The 22,376-nt window shown below is 38.1% G+C and overlaps 1 protein-coding gene across 4 annotated transcripts in view; it reads right to left on the bottom strand.

Annotated features, from left to right (window-relative positions):
- Positions 1-22,376, bottom strand: part of LOC120767613 (CUGBP Elav-like family member 2) — a 216,205-nt gene that overhangs the window by 83,594 nt on the left and 110,235 nt on the right. For all 4 annotated transcript variants that reach the window (XM_040093766.1, XM_040093767.1, XM_040093768.1 and 1 more), the window contains exon 4: positions 15,839-15,887. In XM_040093766.1, coding sequence (XP_039949700.1) covers positions 15,839-15,887 — 49 coding nt within the window. The remainder of the gene's footprint in view (positions 1-15,838; positions 15,888-22,376) is intronic.

Here is a 22,376-nt window from a genome sequence, read left to right as displayed (position 1 = left end):
CGCACTGGAATCAGCTGTTTATAAATTAGCTTAATGACAGTTCGGAGTATTGTTCACAAGTGTACAAAAGAGTTTTGCCAAAAGTGAACGCAAAAAAAGTGTTCAGCGATGGAATTCAAACGTAATAGTGTGATTGCTTTATATTTGGCTGGAGAATCACAGCCAGCAATTGTTCGTGAGCTCAAACACCTTAATGTGAATAAAGTTATTGTTCATCGCACCATCACTCCTTACAATGATACTGGTAGCGTCGCAAAACGCCATGAAGGTGGTCAACAAAAGATTGCAACGTCACGTGAGATGGTTCGGAAAGTGAAGAAGCGACTTGAGCGAAATCCACCAGGAAGTGCCAATCAAATGGCTAAAGAACTGAAAATATCCGACCGCAGCATCCGACGCATTTTGAAAAATGAGCTCAAGGTCAAGCCTTACAAGTTCCAAAAGGCCCATGATCGCACACCGAACCAGCAACAAGTAAGATTTGAGGGAGCGAAGCAGTGACTTCGCTTGGTCGAATTCCGAACGTTGTGTTTTCTGACGAAAAATTTTTCCAATTGAGCAATTAGTAAACTCTCAAAACGATAGGGTTTACTTGACCGACCGTTCATAAGAGAATCTAAGTCATCGGTTGCCCACCAGGAGGCAGCACACGCCACAAGTAATGGTTTGGGCCGCTGTCACCGCAAATGTGCGCTCTCCAATTATTTACATCGAGCCTGGCGTCAAAGTAAATGCGACATATTATCGGGAATGTGTTCTGGAGGCTGCTTTGAAGCCGCGGGCAAACAAACACTTCGGTCGCAAACCATGGACGTTTCAACAAGACTCAGCACCGTCTCACAAAGCGCGAGTGAACCAAGAATGGCTGAAAAACAACATTCCGAACTTCTTTACGACCACACAATGGCTCTCGAATTCACCAGATGCGAATCCAATGGATTATTCTCTCTGAGCCATTAGGGAGAGCAAGGTCCGAAGTAAAAAATACACCAATCTCAAGATGCTGAAGAAAGCCATTGTCCGTGAGTGAGCCAAAATACCGGCAAGTCACATTCGGGCAGCTTGCGATTCGTTTTTTGACCGTCTCACGGCCATAGTTAGGGCAAAAGGTGGTCATATCGAGCAAAAGCGAATTGATCCCGAATTTATGATTACTTTCACACATTTTTTGCTTTAAAACAAGAAAAAACGTTAACTTCGGTTGCACCGAAGCTAAATACCCTACACAGGTGCATTTCTGTTAGTAACTATGTGTTCAGTTTGCATGGAAGCTATGTATATGCTATAGTAATCCGTTCTGAACAAGTTTTTTAGAGATTACATTGTTGCCTTAAAAAATAATTTATACCAAATTTCGTGAATATATCTTGTCAAATGTGAAAGTTTTCCATGCAAGCATTTGATTCCGATCGTTCAGTTTGTATGGCACCTATATGTTATAGTGATCCGAAATCGGCCATTCCGACAAATGAGCAGCTTCTTGAAGAGAAAATGACGTTTGCAAAGTTTCAAAACGATATCTTAAAAACTGAGGGACTAGTTCGTATATATACAGACAGACAGACAGACGGACAGACAGACAGACAGACAGACGGACATCGCTAAATCGACTCAGCTAGACATACTGATCATTTATATATATACTTTATAGGGTCTCCGACGATTCCTTCTGGGTGTTACAAACTTCGTGACAAATTTAATATACCCTGTTTAGGGTATAGCAAATAAGAATAATTTTACAAACCGAATTTATGGCTTTTTTAATTGGTTACACTTCGAGTGTCGGACCCTGTAATAACAAAACTGTCCCTTTCTCCCATATCATATAAGTTTCTCACACTTTCGGTTGACTTTATACCGTCCAAATCAACCAATATGTAAAAAAGCTTAATAAAATTAACTGAACGTACATATATTATACTGAATATAGTACAGTTTAATGTCGAAAATATCTGAAATTATACTACATATATTACATATAATTATCGCCATTTTAACAAGCCGGCTTTAATCCTCGCAAGTTGAAAAAGTATGAAATGCTCGGTTATACCCTTTTTATTTGTTACTTAATAAGTTCATTTCCTGCTACTTTTACCACTTAGCCATTGATATTACAAATGAATTTATTATGCTAAGAAATCCCATAAGTGACATACAACCACTAGCGCAATTAGTTTAGACATAAGAATAAGTAAAATGCCATTTCGATAGCATGAAACTTCGAGAGAAAAAACAAAATAGAAAAAATGAAATAAAAAATAATCCATTTGCAAATAAAAATAATTTATTCTAAAAAAACAGAAAATCTTGCAAAAAAATGTCATCGCATGCAAATGTCAACTCCACTTATTTTTATGCAAGCATATTTTTATTTACTTATGTATGCGCAGGCATTTATACCCAAGGACATGCTCCTTTAAGCATATAAATACCCGCTCGGCATATATTTATATGCTTATGTCGTCATACTTGTATATGCACATAAGTACCGTATGAAAAGTCAACATGCGATATTTGACAGTATGCAAGATGAAATATATATGTATATGTGTATGCATATGCATGTATGTGTGCGTGTATGTGCATGGTTACTTGGGTAATGCACTTATAACACTCAATTTGACCGACTCCAAGCGTGAGTCAACTCGGTGTTCCATATTCAATGAGCAGCCACATTTGACTCAGCGAAGACGCTGCACTCTACGCGCCATAGAATGCAAGCCAAGCCAATGTGGCAGCAACAGCAGTAGCGGGCTACTGAATATGCAATCGCTATGCAAATGTCTTGCAAAAATATGCACACTTCAACTATGGGCAAAAGGATAATAAAAATTCAAATTAAATATGTAGAATGCAACGCGCATTGCCAGCACTAACCTTGAAGGCAACTTTTTCACAACAACAACAGCAACAACAATATGAAGAAAGCAAGTAAAGCAGCAACAACAACAGCGTTGGTGTTAGAAAAATTTCATTTCAATGTTTTTAGGTAGCGAACTAATTTGCATATTGCATTTGCTGGGAAAATCAATGGCATAGCGAGCTTAATGTTGAAGTGCTGAATTTGCTATTTATAGGAAAACGCTTGCAAAACACACACAAAAACATACATACATACTCGTATGTGTGCATGTATGTGTGGGCAAATTCAAATTAGCACGATAAAGATTACGTGTACACGTTGCATGTGCAAAAAGCCACAAGTCATATTATCGCCACAATATGTTGTTGTGCTGTGTTGCCGCATTTTGGGCGTGAGAAAAGTTTACACTGCGGTAATGTAATAAAATCGACAAAGCGTCATATGTTTAAGTGCGGGAAATTGCATCAAAATATAATGGGGAAACAAAAATATAATAACATACATTATATGAAAAATGAGAGCAAATAAAATCGAGTACAAAGGATGGAGACAAATCAAATCAAGTATGTAAGCCCTGTAGGAAAAACTCAAGCTGCTCAGATGGATAAGAGTTTACTCAGTAAAATAAGCTGCATTTAGACTTATGGATGTGAAAAAGTTAGCGAGTTGAGAAAAGAACACACAACTGGTATAAATAAGTTAAACTGGTATAAAAATATATGTGTAAGTAAAATAAAATCCGCTCCGATGGATAATTGTTGATTCAATAAAATAAGCTGCATTAACAGTCACAGATACGCAGAAGTTAGAGAGTTGAGAAAAGAACGCACAAATGGTATAAATAAATTTTACTGGTATAAAGATAATTAGCTGGTATAAATCAAATAAACTTTTATAGTTGAAATTAAAATGGCTACTAATTAAGTCAAAGTAAAAAAATTAAATTTTTACATCTGCTATAAGTCAAAGAAAGTGGTATACATTTAAAAAACAATAAAATTCGTCATTATAATATTTGAATTTCGATATATAATTACTGGTATAATTGAAATAAACTGGTATAAATAAAAAATGTTATGCAAATAGAAAAATTAATAATTTACATCTTTCGTATGTTCAAAATTTAGATATTGACAATTCGTATAACTTAAATAAGTTGGTATAAATCAAATAAATTGGTATAAAAAGAATACCACTTGGAGTTTGGTAACTGGTATAAATGAAAGAAGTTGGTAAAAATCAAGTAAATAATAGTTTACGTTTTGCAATTGATCAAAAGTTTTAAATGTTCCAAAGCTGACAACTGGCATAATGCAAACAAGCTGGTATAAATTATGGATATATGTATATGTAGATATAAAAGGAATATACTACGACGAGTGGTCATACCACTTGGAGTGTGGCAATTGGTATAAATCAAAGTAGCTGGTATAAATGAAATAAACTGGTATAAATATCAAAATAAAATGTTTCGTCTTTTCAGCTGTTAAAAAGTTAGAGGCTGATTACTGGTATAAATTCGTATTAATCGTGTATTATTATTGGACTGAAAATTGGAATCTGGTTTTACCATTTGAAGTATGACAACTGGTATAAATAGAGTATATAATAGTTTACGCATAGCAGATGTACAAAATTTGGAGTCCGACAACAAGTATAATCGAAATTTATCACAGATATATATACACTATAAACAGAACAAATAAGAGCGCATGAAAACTGGTATAAATCAAATAATTTATATAATAAATTTGGAGACTAATAACTGGTATAGCGAGCATTTATACCACTTTAATGTTCATACGAGAATCAAAGTCATCGGTTGGCCACCAGGAGGCAGCTCCCGCCACAAATAATGGTTTGGGCCGCAGATGGGCACTCTCCAATTGTTTTCATCGAGCCTGGCGTCAAAGTAAATGTGACAAATTATCGGGAAAGTGTTCTGGAGGCTGCTTTGAAGACGTGAGCAAACAAACATTTCGGTCGCAAACCATGGACATTTCAACAAGACTCAGCACCGTCTCACAAAGCGCGAGTGAACCAAGAATGGCTGAAAAAAACGTTCCGAACTTCATTACGACCACCAATTCAGGCATGAAAACTGGTAGAAATCAAATAATCTGGTATAAAGTATAAAAACTGCTATATATTGAAAAGACACTAGTTTACGGCATACAGGTGTATAAAATTTGGAGACTAACCACTGGTATAGCGAGCATTTATACCACTTTAATGTAAGGTCACATATTTACATTTGTCTCTAATCTAAGTAGATAATTATTGCAAAATTCTTAAGTACAAACAACAACAAGTAGACAAGTGAAGAATCGAAGAAGCCTTTCTAGTATATTACCAAGTTCTAAGTGAGTTAAATAGCCCTGCTCATCTTATAACTAGTGGTTACTGTATAAACAGTATTATATATAAATAAATTATGCGGAAATTTAGCAAAATAACTTTTCCCGACATAACATTTTTATGAAGCTGCAAATAGAACAATCCTAGATATTCTCAAATCTGTCGTTTAGGGAAATATTATTGAAACCTTGCTTTTAAATATTTTTTTGATCTACAGACATCATGTCAATTATAGTCAGAAGCTACACTCATAAAATAATTTAAGTTATTTTATCAAGAGTCCTTAGATATATGCTAAATGTATAAAACGACTTTTAACTGGCAATCGGCCGATCGAAGTTCGGAAATAAGATGAGAATTCCTTAATCTCATTATCGATAGCATTATTTTACTTTCTTATACACAACGGAAAAGTTAATGAACTTGCAAGAGATACTTTATTTTGGACACTAACTGACTGAGAGCGGAAAAGGAACTCGCTATTATCTTGCGATTTACTATTAGACAATTGAACTTCACTTGAGCTCAGCAAGTGTTAGGTGCCTCGCTGTCGTACACTGCTTTTGACAAAGACTGAATGTCAAAAAGTCTAACGAACTTCTTACACTCAGTCAAAGCATCTCAAAGTTTCATAGGCTCGACTTGGTTCCCATTCCAATACCAGAGAGAGTAAAAATGTTTTTCAATTCCTACTGCTTAGACTAAAATAGTAAATATTTCAACATTTTAAATGTAACTTATAATTTAGTCTATGGGCCTCGACTTTAGCCATTTTTGGGTACCAGACCCTGAACTGAAAGCCATCTCCTAGCATATTTATGGTGAACGCAAGACGATTACTTTGTACGTATGTACATATATGTATATCTTGCGGAATGATTCGTCATGTGCTCAGAGATCTATTCTTAATCAACCATCAAATGCAAAGCTGAGGAACAGCAAACTGGCGTTGAAAATAACTAATAGTTACCTCTAAATAAAAGTCCAATTATTGCCCAACCAATCAGTAAGCAGTTGGTCGCTTTTGGATTTGAAACTTTATTATATAGGTTACTGCTTCTTAAAATAAAACTCGACAGATCGATCGATCTCGAAATCTGTATAACTAAATCAGAAACTCAATGTAGTGTAACTATACTAGAAATTGGCATTATTAAGTAGGAGTAGGACATGAAGAAAGTGCAAGAAGAAGGCTGGAATAGGCTAATTTTCTTCCCTCCAACCTTATCTAAAACTCGTCTGAGATATCTAAGACCTTCACAGTTCAAGAGACTAGATGAAGTGTCAAGTGGAAAAGGAGCTACGACAACTTAGTGTCATTATTTGTTATTGAATGCTTTTGACAGATATATATGATAGCTTGTGAAGTTATGAAAGCAAGCAGGAAACAGGCTTCTTTTACAATTATTAACGAAGCTTAATAGTTTGTTTTATATAAGATACTTTCTGGTAGTTCTTCGTAAAATCCACATTTAAATATCAACAAATCTTGTCAAAAATAATTTAGAAGTAGTTTCGCAGTTGGAGTTTTCCAATGCGGCTTTTACATACGATATATAAATATAGATATTTTTATATATATATGTATATGTAAGTATATATGTCAACGCCGTCAACGACAGCGATCAGCGTTTGGCAAGCGACGGTTGGCATGCTTTCGACATCAGCAGCGCAATCGGAAAACAAAAATAACTGTAGTATGCGACATAATGGTTCGAGTGTTTGCGCCAGAAACTATGCTACACACTACATGCACATCCAACACAAAATATCGCGTTAGAGCCAGCGACACAGCTTCGTGCAACACACAACTACATAAATTTGCTGTGTATATGTCTGTCCCCTGCGACTCTTCGCCGCTCGCGTCTTATGCCCGCATACTTGAACCTACTCAAGCATTTTATTAAATTGCCACCTTCCGTTACGATTGTTTCCGCATTTCTTCACTTTTCTTTTTAACCCGCTTTTGTTTTGTTCTTCGCTGCCATTTTGTTTCCTTTTGTTTTTTGCGCATTTCGTTATTGTTGCGATTTTTTATTATTCTCCACCAATTCTTGTTTTGTTCGTCGTCGCCAATTTTATTTTCATTCAAGCGTCGCCTTTTTTTCTCCCTCCTTCCTTCCCCCTCGCTGCAGTTGTTCGTTTTGTAATTTTTCTGCTTTTGTTTACGGTTTCCAATACAAAGTTGGTGTCATGCCACCAGCTTCACCGCCGCTATGTCACATAGCTCGTATGTAAGTATGTATGTAGACAGGTCCTCGAGCACTACACGGCGCAGTTTGAATTGGAGAGAGAGTAGCGCGGTGCTTGGCGGCGCATCGCTTGCGCAATATGATTACACTATTGTCTTCGTTCGGTTCGGTTTTTATATTTTTGCATTTTTATGGCGAATAGGTACTTCAGACATTTTATTTTATAACATGTTTTTGTGGATTTTTGCTTTGGTGTATTGAAAAGTTCAATGATATTTAGATTTACAATGCGGAAGGCGACGACATCATCATTTTGGACGGCTTCCAGTCGCACTGTTGAGATACAATTTCGACTAAGTCAGCAAAAATGCAAATATTGAATGTTTTTCCACACTTTTGCATCGCACAAAAATATAATACATATTGTATTTATGTAGATATGTAAGTATATGCTCAAATGCGCTCTCAAGGATTTGATAAATTTGGTATTGCAAACGTAAGTCACTTTGAAGTTCTGCATGACAAATAAGAAGTGCTTAAAAATAATATATACAAATTGAGTTTTCGAGTGTTTGGCAAGATTGCTAGATTCATTAGGAGAGTTCTTGACATTTTGAAAAGGTTTTAACTTTTAGATGAGGTTTTTTGGATTCTTAATGGGCTTACATGAGTTTCCTCGGATAAAAACCAGCGCTTTTTCAACAATTTATGTCGCAAAGCCCTGTGTAAAATTTCATGAAGATCGGTTAAGTAGTTCTCGAGAAATCTTGCCAACCGACTTCAAAACAAACGAAATTAAGCCGCGACCGCACAAGTTCTCAATGTTATATCTTCGAAACTATTACTCGCAACTACATGAAAGTTTAGGAAAATATTCTAGAAGTGTTGTAGAATTTAATAAAATAATAAAAAATTATAATTTTTTTGAAAAACGTTAACACTTAAAATCACAATTGTATGATTTCGCGGACCATAATCAGTCACTTAAACAACACAAAAATCGCCGCAAAAAGCGGAAGTCCAACAAAAATTAATTTACGTTTTTAGTTCTAACGGCTTCAAACGCTTCCGAAAAATTTTAGTAGAACCGAGTCAGCAATGCTTAACCGATTTAAACTCCAACTTCAGTTCTGTTACCTTTATTTCACTTTCGTAAAGAAATCGATATTTCCCGTCAGCGGCAGAAATATAGGTTTTTATAAACCTAGTACCCAGAGTGAAGCAATATCCCCACATATTAAGAGATCCTAAGAAACCAAAGATCTCTTTCTTCTAAAAACTAGCTGTATTTGTAGTTGTATTATGCTTCTTGACTACTTGAAAATACACATCCATCCGGTTTACCTCCACTTAAATACTATCGGAACAGTATCTAAAAAATACCACGATTTTAAATGCTAAACTTTTAGTTTGAAATCTGAGAAACTTGATATTGAATCGGGTTCATGGATTGATAAAAGGATTTTATGCAGACGTTAACTTGACACAGTATTCCAAGGCTTTTTATGCATAGATTACTTTAGTGGTAAAAGTAAAAGTAAAAGTCTGAGGATTTGCTAAGAGCCGTCTGATATTTGAAAGGGTTGTACATAAGCAAACACAAATCAAAGTACGAATACTGTATGCCATCATTATAAGAAAAATCCACCTAGATCTTAGACTTTAAACATTTCTGTAAAGGCGCTTACCACCTAATACTACTTAGCGATTAAGGTTCGCTATATCTGTAGCCGTTAAGCTTGAACTCGACGGATTGGCCATAACCCAAGTATACGACTCTGGTCCCATTTTCTCACCTGAGATCTTGGACATTAAGTCCGAAGATCTGCGTTCGAAATTCCAAGTTGGTGTTTCCCAATTTAACCGTATCGTTACAGACTGGTTACCCAACTATTGCTTCGGCACCACACAGTGTTGTCAATGGTTTCGAGAATTTTTTGGCTTTTACTGCTGCCACCGAAATGGATTTCAAAGAAGTTACTACCATCAAGGACCCTAGCAAGTTTGTTGCTGCTACTGCTACCTCTGCTCCAGCAATAGATCCGAAGAAAAACAGTCATGTTTTTACTCATACTGTCCTGAGAGGACTGCAGGGCGGCAGTTGGCGTAAGGTCAGAAGACAGGTTCTCTATGAATATTGGTTAAATTTTAAGAAATTGGCTATGTAAACGCCAGAAATAGAAGATCTGATATTAAATAATTCTTGCTTTTAGAAAAGAACTATTCCAAATGGGTTATGAAAATATAATAAGTTTGCAGCGATGTTTGTAACACGTAAGGTAACATCAGAGACCCTATAGAGTATATATAACAATGAACTGTATGACGAGCTGAGCCGATTTAGCCATTTCAGTCTGTCTGTCCGTCAATGTAGATATTCTCAAACTAGTATGTTGATTTTTAAGGTATTGAACTGCGGTTCTGCACCCGTCCTTTTCTCACTAGGAAGTTACTCATTTATCGAAACTCCCAATAATGGACAACTATGGCGTATAGTCATACAAACTAACCGATCAAACCCAAGTATTTGTATGGAAACCTATTTTATTTGATGAGGTACAGTCACGAAATTCGGCATTAGATAAAACCTGAAGCGTTCTCTGCGAAAGGCAGGCACCTTGTGGTGGCGCAGGGGCTTAAGCCCCAAGGCATACTTGGCACCCCCAAACCAGTGGGAGCGCTGCTGCCTTGCAATGGTTAATCTCTAAGTTAATTCGGATGTATTCTAACGGAGACTTCCCAACACCTGGCCGAATTGGGAAATACCAATGGCCTTACGCTTCATGGGGCTCTGGCGCGGCGGACCTTTATGTTTCCCCAAATACATATGTATACGTACAACTGACCGCTCACCGCGTTGAGCCAAGAGTCGTAAGGTAAATAAGTCAGATAACAATAACAAAAAGCCCAATATTAAATCCAGCAACAACTACGACAAGGCAACGACCACAGAAAACGACAAAGGACAACGGCATCGGTGCAGGATGCACTATAGCCAGAACAACCGGCGCTGTTTGAAGGACCATGCAAGGGAGGATGTTGACGACCTGACCTCATCCAATCTAATCCAATGAAAAAATGAACCCGTGAGGGATATTTAATTTCGATGCAACCGAAGTTAATCTCTTGTCTTGTTTAATTAAAATTTTATTAAAAATATATTTACGAAATGCGAATATTACCACCCAATACTGTAATCGATTCTCGTTCAAAATTATGAACTTTTCTACAGCACACATTTAATTTAATTATCTTTCGCGGCTTTCCTCACCACCTGCTCCACCGAATAAAGTGAGTTTAAACGTTTTTTTTTTCTTTATTCAAATTATGTCAGAGAATTCATGCCACATGCAGCGCGAGTCGCTTAATGCTGAAATAGTTATTTGTTGTTGCTTTTATCAGCCAACAGGAGTAACTTTTCTAATATATAGAGCACACGCTCAAAAAGTAGCTAGCGCGGTTTGTTAAACTATTTTCGTAGCGCCTGGGGACTGCCACTTTGTGTTCGTTGTACGTTTCATTTAGTTTTTTCTACCTTCTTTGTTTTTTTTTTTTTTGGTTTTTTTGTTGCTTTTATGCGCTGGTAAATTAAATATACTTGTTAACATAATTTCACACGTCGCCCAGTTCCCCACTTTTCGCTAATGGCAATCTAGGTGGGCGCTGGAGTGAGCGCCAGCCACAGTGGCTGTCATGACTAAGCCAACAATAACAACGAGCAACGCGAAAAAGTCAACCAAATTGCGCACACCCACGCAATATAAATTCACACACAGCTGCTCGGTGGCACCAGCGTAACACGGGGAACATACGGACATACCTTTGTCGAGGAATTAAGGCGTTGCGGATACACGCAAATGAGCTTTCAACATTATACACCGTAGGAATGTTGAGTTCCGCTGGAGCTGAGCGTCGTGCCGCAGGGACTAACTGCGCTGTGCTTAATGATTATGCTCATGAATAAAGTGAAACACAAATATTGCCGTGTACTGGAATTTTTTAAATGAAATTTTGATACTGAATGTGGAAATGTTAACGGTAATCTATTAAAGTTTTAGTATAACGAAGTAACTATAGGTACCCGAACTAAGTCAAATTGATATGGTCCGGCTCCTCCCTTTACTTTGTGAAGTGTCCTTGCTATTGTACGACAAATGGAGCCTCTATTAATAGCCAGATTAAACCACCGCCATATGAAGTAATGCAAATGTGGTCCCAAGTTGAGCGAAGGTTCCTTAGAGTACGGTTTATAATGATCTGCAAGTGGCACATATCGTTGCTGTAACGACAGCACTGATGATAGGCATTTTCCATCCCCTCACCCGCAAAAAATATATATTTATATGGTTAATGAATATTTTCAGAACCCTTTTCCACATTACGAACCTCTCGAAGCTATGGTGTTGCGTGTCGAGGTGTGAGAGCTTTCACAAAAACCTTTCTTCTAATGTTGCTGGAGACAATGTTTGAACCTCAGTACTGCATAGTCATATGGTGGATATGCAGCCGCGAACAAGGCTAAGGCGATCGATCGTGCTTTTTATTAAAAGTGGTTCTTATTCTAAAGTGACATTTAATGCGATGACAAACCAATTACAACGAAAAAAAACAACCGAAATAAGAGAGCCTGTGTAGAACCTATGTCGCGGAGATCGCATACGTTCTTCCTCTTCGCTCCGCACCTCTGAACCGCAAAGGCCTCCCCGATAACAAATTGTATTTACGAATCTGCTTCGGTTCTCGAGGGCAGTTTAGTTGCTTGGCTTCGTGAAAGAGGTGCTCACAAGACATGTTTCCAACATTCAGGGCTTATTTTCGGTCAAAGTAAGCCAAACTAACACCTTTCAACCAATTATTATGTTTAACGTAAGGTAAAGTGGTGGTTCGCTCTAGCTACAAAATATATATGTACAAGTATTAGTTTTTAATCAGTAATAGCTCGATATTCGCCAATGCAATTCTCAATCTCAGTTTAGGAGTAGGCATGCATGTCTATCTCCCTTCAAGCAGGGACTTATCGAATTGTATTGTTTGCTCTTATGCCCCACTTTCGATAGACAACTTTCGGTGCGCTCATCTACCTCTCCTTCTTTTACAACATGGACTTGGAACCGTCGTGTATGATGAAGACTGTTGAGACATTGTGATTCTTATATCTACTATGAAGCCACAATTCTACAGCAATTTCTACCCATTATATAATAAAAAATCCTTAAGGTACCACAAATCACAATAACAATATCAAGACTTTAAAGGTGTGACAACAATCAGTGTATCATTTCGGTCGGCATTTTTATGCTTGAGGCAAAGATTCGTCAATTGATTGGTAGTTCTTTGCCTACTAGCAAGAAACAAATGTGAGTTATACATATGTGGCTTATATAATATAGATTATATAATTAAAATTATATTTTTTACCATGCTATGGTACGTTATTTAAAGTCTTCGATGCAGTAACCGAAGGTGATTGAAAATATAGTATAATATTTATGAGTTAAGGCTAAGCAAGGACGGCAAAAATTAGTATGAGCGAAACGAAGTCAGACCCAAATATGTCAGACAGCAGAAAAATATGAAATGAATAGGAAATAGCAGATAAACTGCAGGAATCTAAAAGTTTATCAATCCATCAGCAAAGAGGAAACTGAAAGCCGAGGTGGATCTCAAGTCGACTCCTTTTCTCGGCATAACGTGAGCGCTATGAACAACTGCAATATCTGCTCTAAAAAGCAAAATAAGCTACAAGATTCGGTCATAGCTCATTAAACTAACCTACAGAAGGAAAATAAGTGGGTTTGTTGTTAACATTTACCACTTACCCCTATATTTTATTTGATAGAGAAGGTTTCAAGTCACACTACAGAAAAGAGAGTGGATGGCGCAGGAGCATGCCACTTGCCAGCAGTACTTACAACATATAAACAAGCGAATCAAAAATGTCAAATGGAGTGGCCGGATTTTATCTCATCATGAACGCAATAGATTTAATGGCTGTTCGAAACTGAGTTCCAGACCACAAAGGAATTCCAGGAAACGAAAGAGCTGATGAGATTGTGAAAAGTGCCATCCGCTAAACTAAAATCGAAATTACCGAAAGGACTGACACATGGGTGAGATGGATGCCTTTTGATCATGTACAAAAGGCCGGAAGAAAAACACATGTTTGTTTTAATTACACCATCTCGATGGGACTACAGAACGACTGCAGACCAAATGACAAATCACAATCTACTGACATCATATGAGAGCCGGACGAGCATAAGTAACGCCGATACATGCAGAAAGTGATAGAAAAAGGCTACAACAATTCCTAAGCTTCTGTCTAGTTTTACCCAGAACTTAGAGCTTAGATACCTGAGAGTTTTGCAGTCTAAGGAACTAGATGAAGTATTAAAATTAGCTTTTTAAAGTTCGCTAAACATGTTGACTTTTGTATGACGAATACTTCAGCTCAAAATAAAATCAATCTCAACATGGCATTACAAGATTACGAGACGAGTTGAAATCCGGGTATTTGTCTCTCTGTCCGTCCGTGCAAACTGTAACTTGAGTAAACTTTAGATGTCTTCATGAAACTTGGTATACGTGCTCTTTAGAAAAAAAAAATACGAGTTCGTAGATGGGCGTAATAGGACCACTGCCACGCCCACATAACGACATTGACCGAAAAGTGCCTTAACAAAGCACTAAATTAAAATATAGAAATGTAATTTGTCACTGGGATGAAGTGTGTGAAACGATGCTTTCCGACTACCAGGGTGTCATGAAACGCATTATAACTGGCGATGAGACTTGGATCTACGCTTACGAACCCGAAACAACCGATCAATCTAGCGAATATCGTGCCAAAAGAGAGCCGAGACCAAAAAAATCGCGCCAAAGTCGCTCAAAAATCAAGGTCATGTTGACTGTTTTCTTCGATTATCGTGGTGTTGTGCATTATGAATTCCTTCCAACCGGTCAAACAGTCAACAAGGAATATTATTCGAACGTTATGCGTCGTTTGCGTAACGCTATCCGCCTAAAAAGGTTGGAATTGTGGAAAAACAATTCTTGGTTTTTACACCACGATAATGATAATGTACCATCCCATACTGCCCTCATAATTCGTGATCATTTCGCCAAAAACTCAACCCATATCGTTCCGCAACCACCGTATTCACCTGATCTGGCACCGTGCGACATCTGGCCCTTCACCAAGCTCAAAAGACCGCTCCGGGGACACGGTTTTTATACGATAGAGGAGATTCAAGCCGCAGCGAAGACGGAACTGAAGGAAAATCCGTTGGCATAAGTGCATTGCATCGGGAGGGGATTACTTGGAAGGGGATGAAATTGATTTGGAAGAATAAATAAAGAATTTTCAAAATAAATACAATGTCACCTTATTTTTTTGGGCACAGTATATAGTAATAAAAATTGAGGGAACGTGCTGTGCTAAGATTGAATAAAATCGGTTGAAAGGTCGCCCGAGACAGTCTTATGTGGCAAAAGCTACTTCCCTGACTTTAATCCTTGTGGGTTAGAAGAGTACAGAATGTTCGGTTATACTGAGATTGAGGCGACACTTTCGAAACTTCATTTTATTTGAGTTATTAAATGTTAAGCACAAAATTGTGGAATAAATGCCACCAACTATTTCGCAGTTTTCAGTTTTAAACCACCAAAGATATCCAGATCTATATATTATATAAATAACCAAAATTGTGGTTAGTTATTGAACCGGACGACGTCAAAACATAAATCACAATTAATGGATATATACGCCACATACACATATATAATGCATAAACGGACGCTGATGCAGCGCTTATCTACAATCGTAAATTTTCGGCATGCTGTGCTATGCCATTTGAAGCTATGTTGTGCTATTCAACACTATGCCATGCTATGTATGTATGTGTGGCAGTCAAATACTCAGCATCAAATGCCATCATTCATAGCGCGCTAGCATTTAGCTCAACGCAGGCTAACATTCGTCATGTTTCAGTGGCGATAAATGTGTTTATTTGCCATTCTGTTGGCTGAATGTTTGATGGGCATTCGGCGCTTTGGAATTGCTGCCATTCACTTTTTAACTTTGACTCGTTTAAATTTTACTTCCTCACACTCACTCAAACGCCAAACACTCGATCAACAGCAAGCAAATACCGTTGCAACACTCGCCTAAACTAACAAAAACGGAGTGAAATGTTTTGGGGAAAAAGGACTGGAGTTGAAAAGTGTTGAAGCCAAAAATTGTGCCACAAATTCGCAGCTGGAGTGATAACAAATGTGTTAGTATTTAAATAGCAGCGGTTGAAATATTTCCCAACATACATTTAGGCGTTTAACAGCCGCACGCACGCACAGCTGCCGATTCAATTCAGTTTCGAAATGTTTACGGTATGTCAGTTGGGAAATGAAAAGCTGTGCAGTGACTTACCATTACGATTTTCGCTATCCGCGGGCTTCATCTGAATGGGATGATACATCTGAAATAAAATTACAAAGAAAATGTTTTGAATTTTGGTCAAAATTCTTAGATTATTGGGATTATGAATTTATTTTACAATCCAAAATATGAATACAATTAAATATTTGTGCTCGAAGTGAATGTAGTATTAATTCTAGACTATAGTTTCAACAGTTTCAGTGAACTATTTTTGAATACACGGCTTTTGGTTAGTTTGATGGTAGTTAGTCGACTATAACTAATTTGCCAGAGTAAAAATTTCAAGAGAGAAGTTGGTTAGTGCGACAAAAGGGCGATAATGTAGGTGGTTGATCGCAAAATATAATATAATTATGAAATGAATAATAGGAAGTGAAATATATGATGCAAGTATTGTCAATAATATCTACAATAAAACTAAGTTATCTTTTGCTTAGAATTAGAAGTTGGTCTAACTATCAACCAACGTGGCTCCTCTAACATCCAATCTTTTGGTGACATTTGATGGAGCTAGAAATATGATTAGATCGACTGCCTGAACCGTCCAGTTTTCTATAGCAGTGAAAATCTATAACTCTGTGGAAACTTAGCATTATTCCTAGGCCTCACATTAGACTCAAGTGGAATAGGCATGTGGAATTTACACTGTCCAGATGCAGACGCCCAGCCGGTAGGTCCTGAGCTGCAAACCAGATATCATCTGGTGGCTATATACCATGATCGTATAGTATACTGCCACTTATGAAGCAATTGTTTGGGTATCGAAGACAACGCAGTCTTTGGTAGGTCTTCAACTACCGAAACTGTAAAGACTCGCTTGCATCTACGCTTCAAGGACAATGCGAGATTGCCCAACCGCAGCACTTGAATTCATGCTGGAGCTCACACCGCTCCATCTAATGATCAAACAGGCAGCGAAGCATACCATATTGCTCATGACAGCAGAAGTATATGGTAAAGGGAGAATAATTTCATCTTAACAAATGAAGGCCTTAGGAGCAGACACACCACTGGTCCTTTTTGCAAGTGACGGCGTTACGAAGAGGTTAAATTTCACAAAAAAGTTTAAAGCTACTCTCGGCAGTAAGACGGTGTGAAGTGATTCCTCATTCGACCTACTACAAAGGGGCAGCACTATCCAGTGGAACACTGACGGCTCGAAAACACCGGAAGGCAGTGGAGCAAGCAATTGAGTAGGCATTGTGGAACCGCATAACAAGTTATCCAAACCCAATGGCATATTTTTCGAGCGTCTTGCGAGCAGAAATCTTCGCTATAAGACAGTGTACAGAAATTACTCTCCAACACAACTATAACAACCAGCGTATCGCCATACTCAGCGATAGTCAAGCAGCACTAAAAGCGATCTCAGCTTGCGAAGTCAAATCGCCATTAGTGGAAAAGTGTATAGGAAGGTTGAACCGCCTGTCAGTTTGCAACCGTGTACACCTGATCTGGGTGTGGGTGCATAAATGGGGAGAGTGAGGATGGAACGGCACTGTCAGCAGGCAAGAAGAATGTGCCACACCAAGCAGCTATTGGAATGTTACAAAATAGTAAGGTTTAGAGAGGTGCATTGAGCTATTTCCTTTTTTTTCCGGCTATCTGTAGTTTCTTTCAAGTGTAGGTGGCCGCCATCAAGATAACAGTAGATGCACTGCTCCAAAGCGTGGCTCCCTTCAAAGCGATGTGCATTCACATCAAGCTTCTTGCATAATAGACTTATATGGGTCCGGTCATAGCGGAATCGCCGATGAGCTTTCTAGGGAGGACACCTTGCCACAATTTCATCAAATTGGAAGCGCGCCGGTTTTTCAATCTGTTCTTGTGTTCTAGCTGTAGACTTATGCAGCTCCAGTGAGCTCGGCAGGCGCTGGTCAACAACCAGATCTTGTGCGGCTGTGAGATCTTACGGTCGTAGAGTGAACCGAAAGAGGTCCTTCGATCTAAATTCCATACGAGTAAGAAAATGGTTCTAAACTTCTTCTGTGAGCGCCCAGCTCTATCACAAACCCGACATAGAACTCTTGGAATCCAAAAGGTGTCAAATCTTGAATTTCTATATTCAAAAAGTATCCAGTTTCAGCAAGAACCACTCTATGTTCTTTTGATTATAACAATGATACGAGATAGCAATATTTAAAGGTCTTACGAATTCTATATCAAAATGGTAGGAAGGAGCTACACTCCTACTTACCTACTTCGCGATGAGATACGGAATATTTATTATGAGTTTTGAGAGGCTTCTGTCGACTGTCATATTTAACAACTTAGATATATGTTAGCTCCAAGGTCAGAAGGTTTAAACATTTGTTTTTTTTTTGTTGTTTACTTAAATTCTATACGTTCGAGAGAATTTAAAAACTACTAGAATTCTTTAAGTTTACGTTAAAACTTGGACTAAGTCCCTGGGGGTATAATTTTCAAAATAGTTATGTTTAACGGGAAAAGGGCAACGTCATTAAATATAAAACTCAGCTGAGCTGTCATCATCAGCAGGAAAGATAGATTTAAAATTGCTGCCACAGCGAAATGCCAACACTACAAAAATCAAACGAACTCTTTTTGCATACAAACTCACATATGTATGCATGTGTGGACTCAAAGAGCATGCACACAACACATACACAGTTACAATCGTCACACACGCGTGCCATGTTGGGTTTCAGCATTTCCGGCATGTGCGCGTGTAGAAAGACGGTTGCATGCAAATTACGTAGTCATTCGTGTGCAGCGACGTGACGCTCTGCACTTTGCACTCGGCCAACCTAAGAAATGAGCAAAAAAAAAAAACACAAACACACACTCACTTGGTCGAATTGCGCTTGATTTTTATTCCGACGAAGACATTTCTGCCAATGTCGATAAATTCCCATAAAATTTCCGCTTGCGTTGCATTTTCAAATGTCAGTTTGTTATTTATTTTGAATGGAATGCAAATTTTTTTCGCCCTTACAAAATCTACATATCCGATTTGGAAAACTATTTTCGTGTCTTCATGCTAATATGCTGTAGCACGAGGGAGCAGAGACCTACTTCGGTGATGAAGGACTTTCCATAATTTTCATAATAACTTTTCGAGGTCAAAAGCGGCTTCGTCTACGGGTTTAATGCACACGTATAACGAGGTTGTACGCTTTGGAAGCTATGAAAGTATGGTCACATAGTGAAAATAGTTTCGAAGTTTTTCTGACCACTTTGCTTCACTTCAAACTGTAAAAATTTATACCAACTAGGGTGTTTTTTTTTTTTTTTGAGCTATTAATTTTTTTCAGTCCTGTTATGAAATTTCCTTGGAAATACACTAAGAAAAATTCCCTGAAAATTTTAGCCCTTAATATTAACATTATGACCTGGACCAAGGCATGTAAAAATTTTCCATAGAAAATACACTACAATCGTGAGTTTTTATCTTTAAATTCCTACAGATCAGAGGTATTTTATGGCATCGCTTTGACTTTAGACGCATATTTCTCAAAATTGTTCACTCTACAAAAGTGCCCAGTGCAACAAAGTCGTAACTCACACCGGCGAGGTAGGTCGGGGCTCTAAACACGATTTTTCCAAGAATTTCGCATTTTTTTGTGTATATCTAGTAAATGACAAGAGCTATAGAAAAAATGTATATGACAAATTTTTAAGAAATTTTATTTGCTATAAAAAGGGTACAAGGCCAAAAACGCTATCATTAATACTTATCGAGATATTCAGCTTTTTACACCTTATTACCCACGCTATGGGTTTATTAAAGCCATAATGCTTCCTATATTTTATATTAATTCTATGCCTCAGAGCTTTTACAATCGATGTCGGAGCCGGTATAAATATTCAGCGCCAGTCCCGACATTCAAGTTTAGATACCTTTACGACTCTTGTCATACTCCCTGAAGGCACCACCAAAGGGTTTTGTTTCTTTCAGTGAATTTGATATAACTTTGAAAAAGAGTGTTGCGGAATGCTTTGTGAATTTTACCAGAAAGAAATTTTTAACACTTCCTTTCCGAAACTTTTAAAAACTTCCGGAACCCTTCCATCCTTAATCGTCTATATACCATGAAAGGAAAGCCTGTCAAACAGTGTGAAGTTATCTCCAGCAAGGTGAAAGATTTCACGAGAACTTAGTAGTGAACACATGGTTCATAAGCTTAATAAGGAGGCCACCCTGACGATTGAGACGAAAGTCTGCGCTCAACGATACAATTCTGACAGGCTACTTCCACTTCCTTGTACGGCTAATAACACTAGTTTACATACATTTTGCGACTATGATATTCGAGGCTGTTTCATGCTAATTTTGGGTTGCTAAAACTGGAAATGATAGTAAAAATTCTCGAACACCAAGGATTTTCTATATTGTAGTCGAGAGGTGTAGGGATCAAACCAACAACATTTACTAAAATGTCAAAAATAGCTGTACATGATGGGATGTTTTTAAACTCAAATTCGTAATCGGGACAATATCCCACACACTTCTTAAAACATGAGCAGCAAATTTTTCCTTCAGATTTGTTAAGTAGTACTAGAATTATGTATAAGGATCTATGGCATACGTTTTCAAGAAGAAAAATGGAGGAAGTTTGTATGTGTGCATAGAGAGGACTCCTGATGTGAGCTCCTAATATTTAGCAAGACCGGAATAGAACACACAATACCTACAATTTATGGGGAGAGTAATCTTTCATCAAGTATGAAGAGCTAGAGAAGCTGGCCGATAGAGGTAATGCTCGAAAATTCTACGAAAAGATGAGGCGACGATGGAAAGGTTTCAAGCCCGAAGCATGCTTCTGCATGTAGGTTCTAAAATGGTGATCTAGTAGCTGATGTTCAGAGCGCACTAAAGTTATGAAGTGATCACTTCTCTAGTCTGCTGAACGGCAGTGAAAGTGTAACATTGGGAGATGGCAAATCCGAATCTCCAACTGACGCCGATGCAAGAGACTTCCATTGCCCGAATATGATGAGGTTCGAACAGCAATTGTCCGTCTGAAGAACAAGAAAGCGACAGGGGCCAATGAATTACCAGCCGAGCTATTCAACCTAAGTGTGCCTAGCAATCCAAAACAAAAGGTGGATCTCACAAACTGCGCCAATTACCGTGGGAAAATGTAATATCGCATATAAAGTCTCATCGAGCGTAGTGTGCGGAAGACTAAAGCCTCCCTCAACAAACTGATTGGACCTTATCAGTGTGGCTTTAGACTTGAAAAATCGACTATCGACCAGATTTTCATCATGTTCCAAATCTTAGAAAAGTCCCGACAGACACCATCTTTTCGTTGCTTTTATGCCGCTATGTTTGAATTTGGTATTCCCGCAAAGCTAATACCGCTGTGTAAGCTGAGGTTGAGCAACACCAAAAGCTCCGTCAGGATCCGGAAGAACCTCTCGAGCCATTGGATACCAAACGAGGTTTCAGACAAGGAGACGCCCTATCGTGTGACTTCTTCACTCTGCTGCTGGAGAAAATAATTCGCGCTGCAGAACTTAATCGAGCAGGTACAATCTTTTATAAGAGTGTGCGGCTGCTGGCGTTTGCTGATGATATTGATATCATTGACCCCGCGCCGTTAGTCTTACTCTCTCAGACTGGATAAGGAAGCGAAGCAAATCGTGTCACTTAACAAACAGTCCTCCCATTTGAGACTTGGCTCATAACTTTGAATTTAAAGATAATTTCGTCTATCTTGGAACAAACAGTAACACCAAAAACAATATTAGCCTTGAAATCCACCGCAGAAAAACTCTTGCCAGCAGGTACTACTTCAGACTCAATAGGCAATTGAGAAGAAAGTACTTTCTCGACAAACAAAGGCCAAACTTTATAAGTCAATTTTCATTCCCGTATTACTATATGGTGCAGATCGATGGACGATGACAACATCTGTTGAGTTGGTCTTAGGAGTGTTCAAGAAAAAGGTTTTCCGAATGATTTATGGATCTTTGCGCATTGGCAACGGTAAGTACTGCAGTGCTGAAACGATGACCCTTACGAAATATACGTCCACATAGTTCAGCGAATCAAAAGACAACGGCTGCGCTGTGTTAGCCTTATATCCGGATGGATGAGAACATTGCAGCTTTGAAGCTTTTCGATTCAGTACCTGTCGATGGCTGCAAAAGAAACGGAAGACTTCTACTCCGTTGAAGAGAACAGGTGGAGAAAACCTGGCTGCACTTGGTATCTCGAATTTTCGCTAAATAGCGAAGAGAAGTAACGACTTGCGCGCTGTTTTTAACTCGGCTGTAACCGCGTAAGCGGTGTCTACGATAGTAAAGAAAATAACAATCTTTTGGTTGGTCTTTCTGGTATCGAAGTACATTATATCAACTAAATTCAAAATACATATTGAAATTTTGAAGCTATTATCAAAATATATACCGGAAATTGGGAGTTCAGCGTGATCCATAAATTAACTCTGCCACCCTTCACACATTTCCCGAGTAAACAGATCGCCTGCATTTTTTTGTGCAAACATTTAAAACCTCTAACATGTAAGCACCCGCCTCTTATAGGAAATTACACAGGTGT

This window comes from Bactrocera tryoni, chromosome 2, assembly GCF_016617805.1.
Source record: "Bactrocera tryoni isolate S06 chromosome 2, CSIRO_BtryS06_freeze2, whole genome shotgun sequence".
Taxonomy (NCBI): Eukaryota; Metazoa; Arthropoda; class Insecta; order Diptera; family Tephritidae; genus Bactrocera; species Bactrocera tryoni.
The sequence above is the reverse complement of the archived record's forward strand: the minus strand, read 5'-3'. Positions and strand labels throughout refer to the sequence as shown.